The sequence below is a fragment of the Symphalangus syndactylus genome, chromosome 6, assembly GCF_028878055.3.
Source record: "Symphalangus syndactylus isolate Jambi chromosome 6, NHGRI_mSymSyn1-v2.1_pri, whole genome shotgun sequence".
NCBI classification, from domain to species: domain Eukaryota; kingdom Metazoa; phylum Chordata; class Mammalia; order Primates; family Hylobatidae; genus Symphalangus; species Symphalangus syndactylus.
Genome location: NC_072428.2, coordinates 52,828,897 through 52,841,729, shown reverse-complemented (window position 1 = coordinate 52,841,729; position 12,833 = coordinate 52,828,897). Strand labels below are relative to the sequence as shown.

Here is a 12,833-nt window from a genome sequence, read left to right as displayed (position 1 = left end):
CTTCAGTGAGAGGAAGCTGAGAGGCCAGAGGCTTCTTCCTAGAGACTTTTGATAAGAAGTTAGCTTAGTTCCTGAGCTTCAGGTCTATCAACCGACCCTGAGTTATGTGAGGCTTGGGCCTGTGGGCATTGGCAGAAGCTGCACAGTACAGAAGATAGAGCAGAGGCCATGGAGCCACTCAGGCTTAGGGTCTAGTCCTAGCCTACCACCAACCAGCATTGCAAGTTGAGCAGGCCACCTAACCTCTTTAAGCCTGTGTTTCCTCATCTGTTCAATAGAGATGATAGTACTTGGCCCTACATGGATTGTCATGAGGATGAAGGAATGATTGCCTTGAAGTGCTCCCTACACTTTAAAACATGATACAAACACAGGGGGTTATTCTTTTATTTGTCTTATTAGTCATAGAGGTTCCCTCTCATGGAAACATGTTCACATCTTTAAAGTCAAGGGCACTGCTAGACATCCCATAACATTAGATGGCACCGGCTCCTGGGAGTGGCCAGTAGAGGCCGAGAGGGACTCAAAGCTAGGGTTGCCTTCCCCTGCAGAAGTGAACAGTAAATAAAGCTTTTGTTATCTAGAGACCACTGCAGGATTTTAACAAGGGTTCAGCTATCAAACAAGAAACTGCTGAGTGACACCCAGTGAAACAGATGGTTCTTAACTCAGAACTCTATTCTCATGCTCACTGTGCCCTCCCTCCTTCCCTCCATCCCCTCCCCTCCCCTCCCCTCCCTTTCCTTCCCCTCCCTTCCTTCCTTCCTTCTTTTACTTTCTCTTTTTTTTTTTTGAGACAGGGTCTGGCTCTGTCGCCCAGGCTGGAGTGCAGTGGCGTGATCTCAGCTCACTGCAACCTCTGCCTCCCGGGCTCAAGTGATCCTCCCACCTCAGCCTCCCAAGTAGCTGGGACTACAGGCATGTGCCACCACACCCAGCTAATTTTTGTATTTTTTGTAGAGTTGGTGTTTCGCCATGTTGCCCACGCTGGTCTCACACTTCTGAGCTCAAGTGATCTGCCTGCCTCGGCCTCCTAAAGTGCTGGGATTACAGGTGTGAGCCACTGTGCCCACCTCACTTTGCCCACCTCACTGTGCCTTTCTGAGAGGAAAGTATATGCAGGATTCCTCAAGTGAAGCCTTTTTTCACAGAGAAAATACACTTTTGGAAGCCCATGATGAGATAATAACTAACATTTATTGAGAGCTGCTATATGCTAGGCACTGTACCCAGCCCCTTTATTCATAGTGTCTCATTTAATCCTTACAACATCCCATGAAGGCATTACTGTTATTACCTCCACATATAGATAAAGGAGCCTGGCACAGAGAGGCTAGGTAAATTGCCCAAGATTACACAGTCAGTAAGTTCAGAGCTGGGATTCAAACATAAGTGGTCTGACTCCAGAGCCCCACCAAATACTGTTGACTGGTATTACTTTTATTTTTATTATTCCAAAACCAAAGATAATATTAGGACCTTGTTTATGTTTGATGTATTTATTTGTTAATTCAACAAGTATTTGTCAAGCACATACTTACGGCCATACACTGTTGGGCAATGGAGAAGGTAGTCACCCTTCCTGTGTTCATTGAGTTTTTTGTCTAGTGGGGAATTGTAGTCAAGTAAGCAGGTGCTTACAATACACCACATGTTCTCACTCATAGGTGGGAATTGAACAATGAGAACTCATGGACACAGGAAGAGGAACATCACACTCTGGGGACTGTTGTGGGGTAGGGGGACGGGGGAGGGACAGCATTAGGAGATATACCTAATGCTAAATGACGAGTTAATGGGTGCAGCAAAACAACATGGCACATGGATACATATGTAACAAACCTGCACATTGTGCACATGTACCCTAAAACCTAAAGTATAATAATTAAAAAAAAAAAGAATGTAATAAATACTAGAATTGGGAGATGCATAAGGTGCTAGAGGAGCTCTTAGGAGCAATAACTACCTCAAATGCAGGAGGAATCACTGGAGAAAGTGACTTCTAATCAGAGGCATAGCACTGTATTGGAGTTAGCCAACTAAAGGCATGGGAGAGGGGAAGATGTTCCAGGCAGTGGAATAGTATTTACAAAAGCTCAGAGGCAAGAAAGAGCATTAGAAAGGTGATGATGAGAGATGAGACTGAGGTGAGCAGTGGGCCTCCTCTAGACATTCCTTATTAGTTGGGCTATGACACCAGCACTCTCCTGACGTTTGCGCCAAAATAGCCCCAGCTGTGTTCCTTGAGTTCATCTACTGTTTGTGGTAAGGACCCTGTGTATAGCTCTGTCATTGCACGTGTGAAATTGTATTATCATTTGTCTGCTCAGTGGTCTGATTCTTGCGTTAGGATGTTAGCTTCTGAAAGTCAGGAACTGTGTCTTATTTATTATATCTCCAGGAACTACCACCATGCATTGGTGCTCATTAAATGTTTGTTGAATGAATGATATGTTTTCTTTGTAAAATGGATTACACCTTTCCTGCTTTCTTGAGCCAACTATCACTTTTCGTCAGATTCATCATTATATCCAGCAGTTAATGTCCTATGTGGCAGTTCAGTGATACCCTTAGGGGCTTTTGAGGTGCTGTACTCTGAATTCCTTTTTCAGCTTTTCATTGTCCTGTTCTTTTCCTGCCTGCCTGGCCAGTGCTTGATTGTAATCAGTCTGCTTGGTTCTGTAGCATCCTCCCTGGCCTTCTTATTTCCTTCTCCTAATCTGCAGTGGGCTGGAAATAAGATCACCTAGCATGATTTGATAAGACTGTAACTAAGGGCTAGTAATCTCTGATTGAGGTCCTAAAGGGCTCTCTTATGGGAAAAGTGTAGATGCCATTGCACATGGGACTTGTATGTTAGAGGCCTTTTAACTTCCTGTTCTTCCTGCTCCAGGAAAGGTCAGATAACACTCCTGGGGCAGGAGTGGGGGGTTCATCAGTCTGGAGAGGCCATGTCAGGAGTAGAAGGCTCATTGACCATCGATTCTATAAACCACAAGAAACTAAGTAACTGTTGTCTGTTCTCCAGCTGCACACTCCACCAACTTTATTTTGGCCAAACATTTGAAATGCTTCCATCCACATTAGCTTATCTGAGTGCTAGCTACAAACCTCAGGCCATTTTCTATTAAGGGCAAATTCTGCAGAGAGTGAGTTTGCACCTTCACCCAAACAGGAAAACAGGATGGAATAAGAGCCAAGGCTGGGACCAGGACATCTGGGCTCTACTTCTTTCTTGGTGTCTGATTTCCTCATTTGGAAAATGAGGGTGACATTGTGATATGTGAGAAACAGTGGGGACAACCACTTATTAGCTATGTGACCTCTGAGCCTCAGTTTCCTCATCTATAAAATGGGAATAATAATTACCTACTATGTAAGTTAATTATGAGAATTAAGTAAGATTAATTGTGTGAAGTGACCATGTCAGGCATAGTATAGAAGGTCAGTAAGTGAAATCTATTAGTATGGCTGGGCGCGGTGGCTCACGCCTGTAATCCCAGCACTTTGGGAGGCTGAGGTGGGTGGATCACCTGAGGTCGGGAGTTCGAGGCCAGCCTGGCCAACATGGTGAAACCCCATCTCTACTAAAAATACAAAAATTAGCCGGGTGTGGTGGCGGGCGCCTGTAATCCCAGCTACTCGGGAGGCTAAGGCAGAGAAACACTTGAACCCAGGTAGAGGCTGCATTGAGCCAGATCGTGTCACTGTCCTCCAGCCTGGGTGACAGATCAAAACTCCATTTCAAAAAAAAAAAAAATCTATTAGTATTAGGAAGAGGCATGGCAGTCTTCTGGCTTTTGGAACTTTAGATAGGACATTTAGTATTGCATAGACTCCATTCCAAGACCGCTTGAAAAAGAATGGTTTAGGAATTGTCCGGTGCTTTTGACTACCTAGGTAAGGTCGCCTCCTGACTGAGTGTACCCCTTTATCCGGTGAGAGGTAAGAGGAACCTGTCCTCTGCAGATCCTGTGCTGTGGACTCAGGGAGGAGTACAGGTAGTCAGGACCCAAATTCTACCCCTACAAACTCAGCTCAGGAGGGAATGTAAGAGTTGCCTGTATAACTTTCACATGGGGGCTAGAAAGAAGCTCCATTGCCTGAGCAGGGGAGAGTGCTCTGTGGGGTCTCATTTCCCAAGGGAGGGCCCCAGAGGTGGGGTAACATTCTAATTTATTGTCCAAACTGGAACTGTCTATAACAGCAGATGAAAACCAGGACCACCCTGGGTAAACGGGGTGTGTGGAGTCACCCAACCCAGAGAGTCTTGGAAAAGTGATGGACTGGTTTTATATTACTTTATATCAAATCAGAGTGAGAAAATCACAAATATTAGCGCTAGAGTGAGCCTGGGGGATTTTGGTTCTTTGACCACATGAAATGCTTGTTCTTTCAAAAAAATGTTTACAGCTAATTATTAAGGGTAAAAATGCAGATTACAAAATTGTATTTACAGCAAATTCCAATTTTGTAGGGGATACACACACACATGAAATTTGGAAGAACATATATCAAAATCTGACACGTAGTTTCTCAAGTCGCTAAGATATCGGTCCCTTTTCTTCATTGTACTTTTCTGTGATTTTAAAAATTTAATTGCTTTTATAAATTTTTTAAGTTTTAAAAAATTAAAACCACTTACTTACTAGAATGTAAACATTTTCAGAGCAGAGAGGTGTATTAATCTTCTGCTAAAACAGCCTCTATCTCCTGCCCCACTCTTCCCTTATCCTACCCCAACCTGCTTTCTTTACCTGCATAACTTCTCTTCATCCTTTAAGACTTCTATCTTCTGGGATCCTCTCTTCATGCCCAAGTTGAGCTAAACTCTCCTCTGGTGTTCTGGTATATTCTCCTGTTATACCTCTAACAGAGGATTTATCTCAAACAGTTCTATAAACATCTGGTTATTATCTGCCTCCCTTGTCAGTTATGTCAGGGACCTTATCTGATCTATTTCATGTCCCCAGGATGAATCCTAACACATAACAGATGTCAGTAAACATTGTGGAACTAACTGGCCTCTGTTTTGCCTCTTCTTACCCAGCAAGATGGCCAGGAACATAGTAGGTGCCATTTTATGCTTAGTAAGTAGGTAGATGAGTGAGTGAATTAAAATGCCATGAGAAAACAGGTGAGATTGGTGGCTCATGCTGTCGTTGCTAATGGAAGGGTTTGTGTTGCTGTCTCCCCAGTCCTGATCACCCGAGAGGATGACTTCAACAACCGGCTGAACAACCGCGCCAGTTTCAAGGGCTGCACGGCCTTGCACTATGCTGTCCTTGCTGATGACTACCGCACTGTCAAGGAGCTGCTTGGTGGAGGTGAGAGCAGAGGTGGAGGAGGGGTGGGATGGGATTTGGCAGTGGGAGAGAGTACTTGGCAGCCTCTCTATTCTGGAAGTAACATACTTCCCCAGAGCCCTGTTATCCTCCTAGAGCTAGAGATGCCTCGAGAGCAGCTTTGCTTGCTGAGAGTGGCAGTGCACACATGTGGTTTGCCCTCCTGTGGCTGACGTGTGTTCTCTGCCTACATGTGTGTGTGATGCACCATGCCATCCTGCCTGTCTGCGTATGCTGTGAGAGTTTTCTGGACTGCTGCTATCCCTAAAAGGGTTCTCTCTTCTCCCCCTTGACCTCCAAAGCAGAGCTAATGAAACAAAGGACAGGCTCTTTAAATCCCTGCTAACCCAGGTCACAAAGACATCCTCTTTGGTCCCATCCCCGTCTCAGGCCCCTTTCATTACTCTGGGTCATGGCACCCTATTCTTTTCCATCATTACACTTGTCACAACCTGAAATTGTTTTTATTTGTTCAATAGCCTTCTCCCTAACTTGTCTCTGAGCTTCTAAAAGGCAGAACCATGGCTGACTGGTTCAAGTGTCCCCAGCATCTACTATAGTACTTGGCACTTAGTAAGCACTCAATAAATATTTGTTGAATAATGAATACCCTCCCTTTGGAGAACATCAGGATTGTTGGAGGGACAAAACATGCCATCCCCAGACTCAGGCTGGGCAGGTCCTGTCCAAGTCTGGTAGTGTTACCTGCCAGACACATCCCAGTCACTTTCTTCCCCACTTCCCCATATCCCACTCCCGCCTCTCCTTGGGAGAGGGTGGGAAGCATCTTGACAGGATGTGTGGAGCACAGACCCCTGAGTGAGTACATGGCACATGACTGCCTGTTCATGCCTCCTCTGCTGCTTTTTGAGGGCCAGGGATCCTCTCTTGGGGCTGGACCCCAGGGTCTTCCTTTTTGGGATCATTCTTCATAGAACCTGAGCACTGGAAAGGTTTTCAAAGGTCTCTGGGCCACTCTGATGATTGCCTGCCTCTCTTCCAGCAGAACCCTCTCCAACAGCTGGCTAGCTGACATTTTTCAGAGACAGAAGGAACCCTCCTTCTTCCCCAGGGAGTTAATCCCATTTTACTTTCTCCTTGACTGGTTGAAACATCTTTTTTTTTTTTTTGAGACACGGAGTTTTGCTTTTGTTGCCCAGGCTGGAGTGCAGTGGCACAATCTCGGCTCACCAAAACCTCCGCCTCCCGGGTTCAAGCAGTTCTCCTACCTCAGCCTCCCAAGTAGCTGGGATTACAGGCATGTTCCACCACATCTGGCTAATTTGTATTTTTAGTAGAGACAGGGTTTCTCCATGTTGGTCAGGCTGGTCTTGAACTCCCGACCTCAGGTGATCCACCTGCCTCAGCCTCCCTAAGTGCTGGGATTACAGGCGTGAGCCACTGTGCCCGGCGGGTTGAAACATCTTTTCAATGAGCTGTGGCCTTCTCTGTAACTTATGCTAACTGTCTTTTGCTAGCTAATCACTTTTCCAAATACCAGTCTTCAAAGAAAGTTCTTTCAGTCCCAGAGCCTTTGCCTCCGCAGGCCCAGCATCCCCAGATCATCTTCTGATTGGCCTCCGGGGACTTCCCAGGAACACGTAATCTTGCCACTTTCTGTCAGCCACAGCCATGCTAGCTTAAAACCCAGGCCTGGCCTGTATCCCCAAGCCTACAAGGGACCTGCCCCAGAGCAGCCAGAATATGCTTTGTTCTAGGGCACAGCCACTGAAGGGCAGGACTACTTGTGGATGTGGCAGCAGTGCTTGGGATGACTGATGCTTCTGGAGCGAGAACTTGCTGCTCTCAGAAGCAGAGACTTAGAAAACATCCCCAAGCAGAATGCTTCTTCCTTTGTCCGTTGGAAAACTGTGGCAAGACATTTGTAGCTAAGAATTGGAGCGTTCACCAAGGACATTCTCTCTGCCGTGCCTTAAAATCAATCATTACTCCCAGCTATTGTCCAGTAGTTTACATTCTCTGCTTCCCCCAACCCCCAGACAGAAAATTCACTTTATAAGGAGCCCCTCTTCCTAGCCTTCTAGATCGAACACCTTTGAAATGAAAAGACAAGGGCCTTTTATGAAACTCCCTCCGTCCTCACCCCCCAGGTCAAGGCTGGCCCTTTGAACCATTCCAGGGGCATGGTTCCTGCCTGTTGACTTGGAACAGATGCCCTTAGCCCCCACCTTTACATTTCTCCCACCTGCCTTTTTAGCCAGCATCCATTTACACCACCTGCCCTAGCCTCCCACCCTCAAGGGCCAAAACCATTAACCCACTATTTCTCCCTCCCAACCCTGAACAAGTTGCCGTCACTCAGGGCCTGCAGGCTGCCAACTTCTGACCTCCCTTCCCCCTTGACCTCCCTTGGTCTGCCTGTGTGTGTGACCAGCCAACCGAGAGGCAGGATCCTGCTCTATCATTCTAGGGGCTGTTGCCAGTAATATTTCCAGAGTCTTTTGACCTCAGCTGACCCTCTCCAAAGGGTTTCAGGAAAGGCAAGGGAGCCTACCTTCCTGCCCATCCGGCTGGCTTTTTTTTTTTTTTTTTTTTTTGAGATGGATTTTCGCTCTTATTGCCCAGGCTGGAGTGCAATGGCGCGATCTTGGCTCGCCACAATCTCCGCCTTCAAGCCATTCTCCTACCTCCAGCCTCCCAAGTAGCTGGGATCACAGGCATGTGCCACCACACCCAGCTAATTTTGTATTTTTTTTAGTAGAGGTAGGGTCTCTCCATGTTGGTCAGGCTAGTCTCAAACTCCCAACCTCAGGTGATCCGCCTGCCTCGGCCTCCCAAAGTGCTGGGATTACAGGCATGAGCTACTGCACCCAGCCCCATCCAGTTTTCTTAGGCTGTACATGCCACCAGCTTTGCTGCAGTAACTAAAGGGAGATTCTGTGAGATCCAAAGCAGGCCTAAACACAGAGGCCAGCCTGTGCTCACAGGGCCCACACAGAACAGTTTCCTTGAAATTACTTAGTCCTCAGGGATTTACGGTCCCCAGACCTTAGAAGGTTAGAGCTAGAAGGGTCAGTTGCTCTTGCTGTCTGACCAAAAGTCCCCATTTGAGCTGGGAGGAGATTCAGACAGAAGCATCAGGCTGATACTGTGGAAAGCTCTCTGGCCCATTAGGAGGTGGCATGGAGTAATAGAAAGGGAACCTCAGTCTTCAGAATCAGGCCAACCTAGGTTTGAATCCCAGCTCTCCCACCTACTAGCTGTGTTGCCTTGGGCGTGTTTCCTTAATTCTCTAAGCTTCAGTTTTCGTACATCTAAAATAACACCTGTTTCACAAGGATAGCATGAGGATTGGTGGTATTTTTTATGAAAGCCCCTGGCAGGCACATGGTAAGTTCCCTGTTATAAGTAGTTATCATTGTGACATGTATAAAGAAATCAAACTCTCATTCTGGCAGCTGTAATTCCATTCCTCCCCAATATGGAACCTCTACTCCTACCTTAAGGCCTCTTAATTCTGTCTCTACCTACAATATTCCCATCCTGCCTAAAGTGCCATCATGTTCCCTCTTTTCTTATCTGAATCCTCAGACTCTTCAAGACCTCCCTCTCTTAAGAATCCTTTCTTGGTCATCTGGTCTACTCTGATACTTCCTCCTCCAAACTTGTACAGTGTTGTACAGCTTAGCACAGACTGCTTAATGTCGCCTCATTTTCAGGAGACCCTGTAGCATAGTGAAAAAGAAACAAACTTTGAGGTCAGACCTGGGTTTAAATCTCAGCCCTGTCAAGTGACCCTGGGCAAGCTGCTTGCCATCTCTGACACCATGGGCCTCAAGGAATCCTAAGACAGATCAGGCAAACTGTCACTGACCCTGAGAGGCTCTCACACTGTCAGAGGAGACAGATGTGGAAACAGGCCATGATAATGGGGTAGGTGCTCTGGCAGGCGCCTGGACGAGGGGCTCTGGGGATGAACAGGGGGAAATGCTGTCTTCTGCCTGGTGATCAGAGAGGTAGAGTCAGTTACAGAAAGCTTCCCAGAGGAGGGGGTGCTTAAGCCTTATCAGGAAGGATGATGGGAGTTTGCCAGAGTTCTCCAGAAGGGTTTTGAATTAACTAGTGCCAGTCTTCTACTCCCAGCCGCCACAGAAAAGTACAGAGACCCTCGTGTTTTTTACCTTGGAAGATGCTGCTTTTGACTGTGTTGATGGCTTTATCAGCAGGAAGGCTCTGCTTCAGCACTTGAATGCAGGTGTGGTGGGAGGGAGGGAGGAAGGTGGGGAAGAGGCAGTAGGACTAGAAAGAGGAGTGATCAGGGAAGGTGGCTGGAGCCTCATACTTCAAGTGCCTGAAGATGACTCATCTTGATATTTCCAGGACTGTTAAGTTGCTTTGGCAACCAGGTCCTCTCAGGGATGTGATCCCACTGGCAGATCCATCTTCCTAAAACATATCTCTAATCATGGCAGTTTTTCTTGACCAAGGTTCCTCCAGAGAATTGACCCCTCATTCTCCAAGGCATCCATTGTACACAGGAATTAACTTCTCTCCCAGGAATCTAAAATGGTACTAGATATATATATATATCTATATATATATATATCTCTCTATATATATATAACACCTGTTTCACAAGGATAGCATGAGGATTGGTGGTATTTTTTATGAAAGCCCCTGGCAGGCACATGGTAAGTTCCCTGTTATAAGTAGTTATCATTGTGACATGTATATATATATATATATACACCTTTGGAAGCATTGAGAAAATCACTAGTCAAATATTTTTTTGTATGTGCTTCAAAGGAGAACCCCCAGCTGAGAGAGGTTGCAAGGGAAGAGCATGAATATTGGAGTCAGGATCTTGGTACCAGCTCTGCCATTTAATAGCTATGTGATCCAGGGCAAATTACTGACTGTTCTGAAGTTCTTTTTCCTCATCTGGAAATGGGGGTGGTGCCACCTACCTCCTAAGGATTTGTAAGGATTAGGACATATGTACTTCTACAGAGTAGGTACTTCATATATAGTCTCTGTTATTATTAACTTCAGAAACACTCAGTGCTCACTCATTTAAAAAAAAATCCTAACCATACTAATGTTTTTAACTGGTTTTAGAGTTGCTCTAGTCTGACCCTCACCTACCTTTTCCCCCTACTGGAGCCCTAATACTCCAGCTACACTGTGTTCCCACCTTGGTGCCTTTATTCTCGCAGTTTGTTCGGCCTCTCTTTTCCCTTTAAGACCATTTCTCATGCTGGTGGAGCTCTTTTTACCAGTCAGTCCCCAGCCTCACGCCACCTTCCTTCTGAAGTCTTTCCTGTTCTCTGGATTTGGGTCCAGTCTCACTTACTAGACCAAGGTGGATGAAGGCCAGGCCTGTGTCTTTTTTTGTCTCCATCTCCTTTGCTACAATGCTCTGCACATGATTTAGTATGTTTTTTAATTGGATGCACTGATAGGTCTCCAAAACCACTGTAGGTTTTCTTTTGGGAGATGTGGTGTCGTTACTTTTTGGTCTACTCTTTGCTGATCCCCTTCCCTGACTCTTAATTTCCTAATGTGTCTGACTTTTTAGAGCTTCACTTATGAGCCACCTCCACCTGGCCACCTTCCTTCTCCTTATAGTCAATGCCACTTCCTTTTCAATCACTGGTGCTCTCACTTCAGAAACACTTGGGCTTTAACGAAACTTAATACTTTCCCCAGGGCCTCTCTCAGCCTCCTTCCCACCTACTTTAGTGAATCCTTGTTGCCCCATCTCCAAGTCTGCGCTGAGTTATCAGTGTTAACCAGCCATCATCAAATGAGTCCTTAAATTCCCCACCATCCCTGCCTGAGGCAAAGATCCTTTCCAGTGGTGCCATCCCCTTTAACAGCCTCTTGGCTTGTTATCAGGACCCAAAACTTAGAGTTCCGCTTCTTGTTCCACTTCACCGTCTGTCCATCTGGCGACACTGCCTGATGTGGAGGGAATCAGCTCTGCCTCAGGCTGTCTGTCCTCTGTTGAAGCTCCACACTCTGATTCCCGCCAGCAATAGAGAGAAGGGGAATGAGCACTGGGTGAAGGATCAGATGTTCTGGCTCTGCCACCAACAAATCCTTTCACCTTTAGGCATATCCTTTCTCCTCCTCAGTAAAATAAAGAAGTTAGGATAGCAGATCCCAAGGACCCCTTCCAGCTCCGGCATTCTTTCACTTACCAAACACTTACTGAGCATCTCTGCTGCCACAAACCCTGCCCACAAACACCTAATGAGCATCGCTGCTGCCACAAGCCCAGCCCTAGGCACCAAGGAAATAAAGATGATCCAGACATGATTTTTGCACTTAAGTAACTCACAGTTCAATGAGAAAACCAGACATTTTAACCAAGAATTGCTATCTGGTGTATTAACGGAGATCTGTAGAAGGTGCTGTGAGATCACAAAGAAAAGACCTTTAAATCTTGAAGAGGGCAGGGAAAGCATGATATAGGAGATGGTGTTCACACCAAGTCTTGAAGGATGAACGCAAGTGTACCAGGTAGATGAGGTAGGAAGGCGGAGGGAGCAACGTGTTCAAAGGCATGGCGTATGAAGCAGCATACTTTACTCAGAATACTGCAGGTAGTTCAGAAGAGCTGGAGGGTATCAGAGAGCAAGAATGGAAAGCAGGAGCTAATATTGAAGGTCACTAATGTAAGCTATGCTGAGGAGACTGGACTTATCCTGCAATGGGAAATCATTAAGATTTAGAGGAGGACTAGGATAGGCTTTATGTATAATGTGAAAGATGGTTTAGGCATTTCTAAAATGTTTATCAGTAGCTGAATGGATGAATAAATTGTGGGATGGTCACACAATGGAATAATATACAATGGGCTTGAGTCAACTCTTGCTGTGTACTACAACACAAACCTCACATCAGGTCACAAGCCAAACATAGAAGAGTGCTTACTGTATGCCTGCATTTAAATTCCAAAATAGAGAAAACTAATCAATGGCATAAGAAGTCAAGGTAGTGCTTAACCTCGAGAGTGTGGGTAGTGACTGGGAGAGGCTGTGAGGGGATCTCTGGGATGTGTAATGTTATTTCTTTATGTAGATGCTGGTTATGTGGGTGTGTCTGTTTTGTGAAAATTGAGTTGTATCCTTATGTACTTTTTGTGCTTTTGTTTATATGTTACATTTGAAACAGGTTTAAAAAAAATGAGGGGAGGCTGGGTGCGGTGGCTCATGCCTGTAATCCCAGCACTTTGGGAGGCTGAGGTGGGTGGATCACCTGAGGTCAGGAGTTCAAGACCAGCCTGGCCAACATGGTGAAACCCCGTCTCTACTAAAAATACAAAAATTAGCCAGGCATAGTGGCAGGTGCCTGTAATCCTAGCTATTTGGGAGGCTGAGGCAGGAGAATCACTTGAACCTGAGAGGTGGAGGTTGCAGTGAGCCAAGATCATGCCATTGCACTCCAGCCTGGGCGACAAGATTAAAAACTCTGATTCAAAAAGAAAAAGAAAATCTATATTTTTAAAGGCATGCAAAATAT

General features: G+C 45.9%; 1 protein-coding gene and 1 long non-coding RNA gene across 10 annotated transcripts in view; one reads left to right on the top strand and one right to left on the bottom strand.

Moving 5' to 3' along the window:
* CLPB (ClpB family mitochondrial disaggregase) overlaps positions 1-12,833 on the top strand; it is a 143,882-nt gene that overhangs the window by 72,498 nt on the left and 58,551 nt on the right. For all 9 annotated transcript variants that reach the window (XM_055282771.2, XM_055282770.2, XM_055282768.2 and 6 more), the window contains one exon: positions 5,199-5,327. In XM_055282771.2, the coding sequence (XP_055138746.1) occupies positions 5,199-5,327 (129 nt within the window). The remainder of the gene's footprint in view (positions 1-5,198; positions 5,328-12,833) is intronic.
* Positions 1-12,833, bottom strand: part of LOC134736896 (uncharacterized) — a 31,047-nt gene that overhangs the window by 10,866 nt on the left and 7,348 nt on the right. The window lies entirely within an intron of this gene.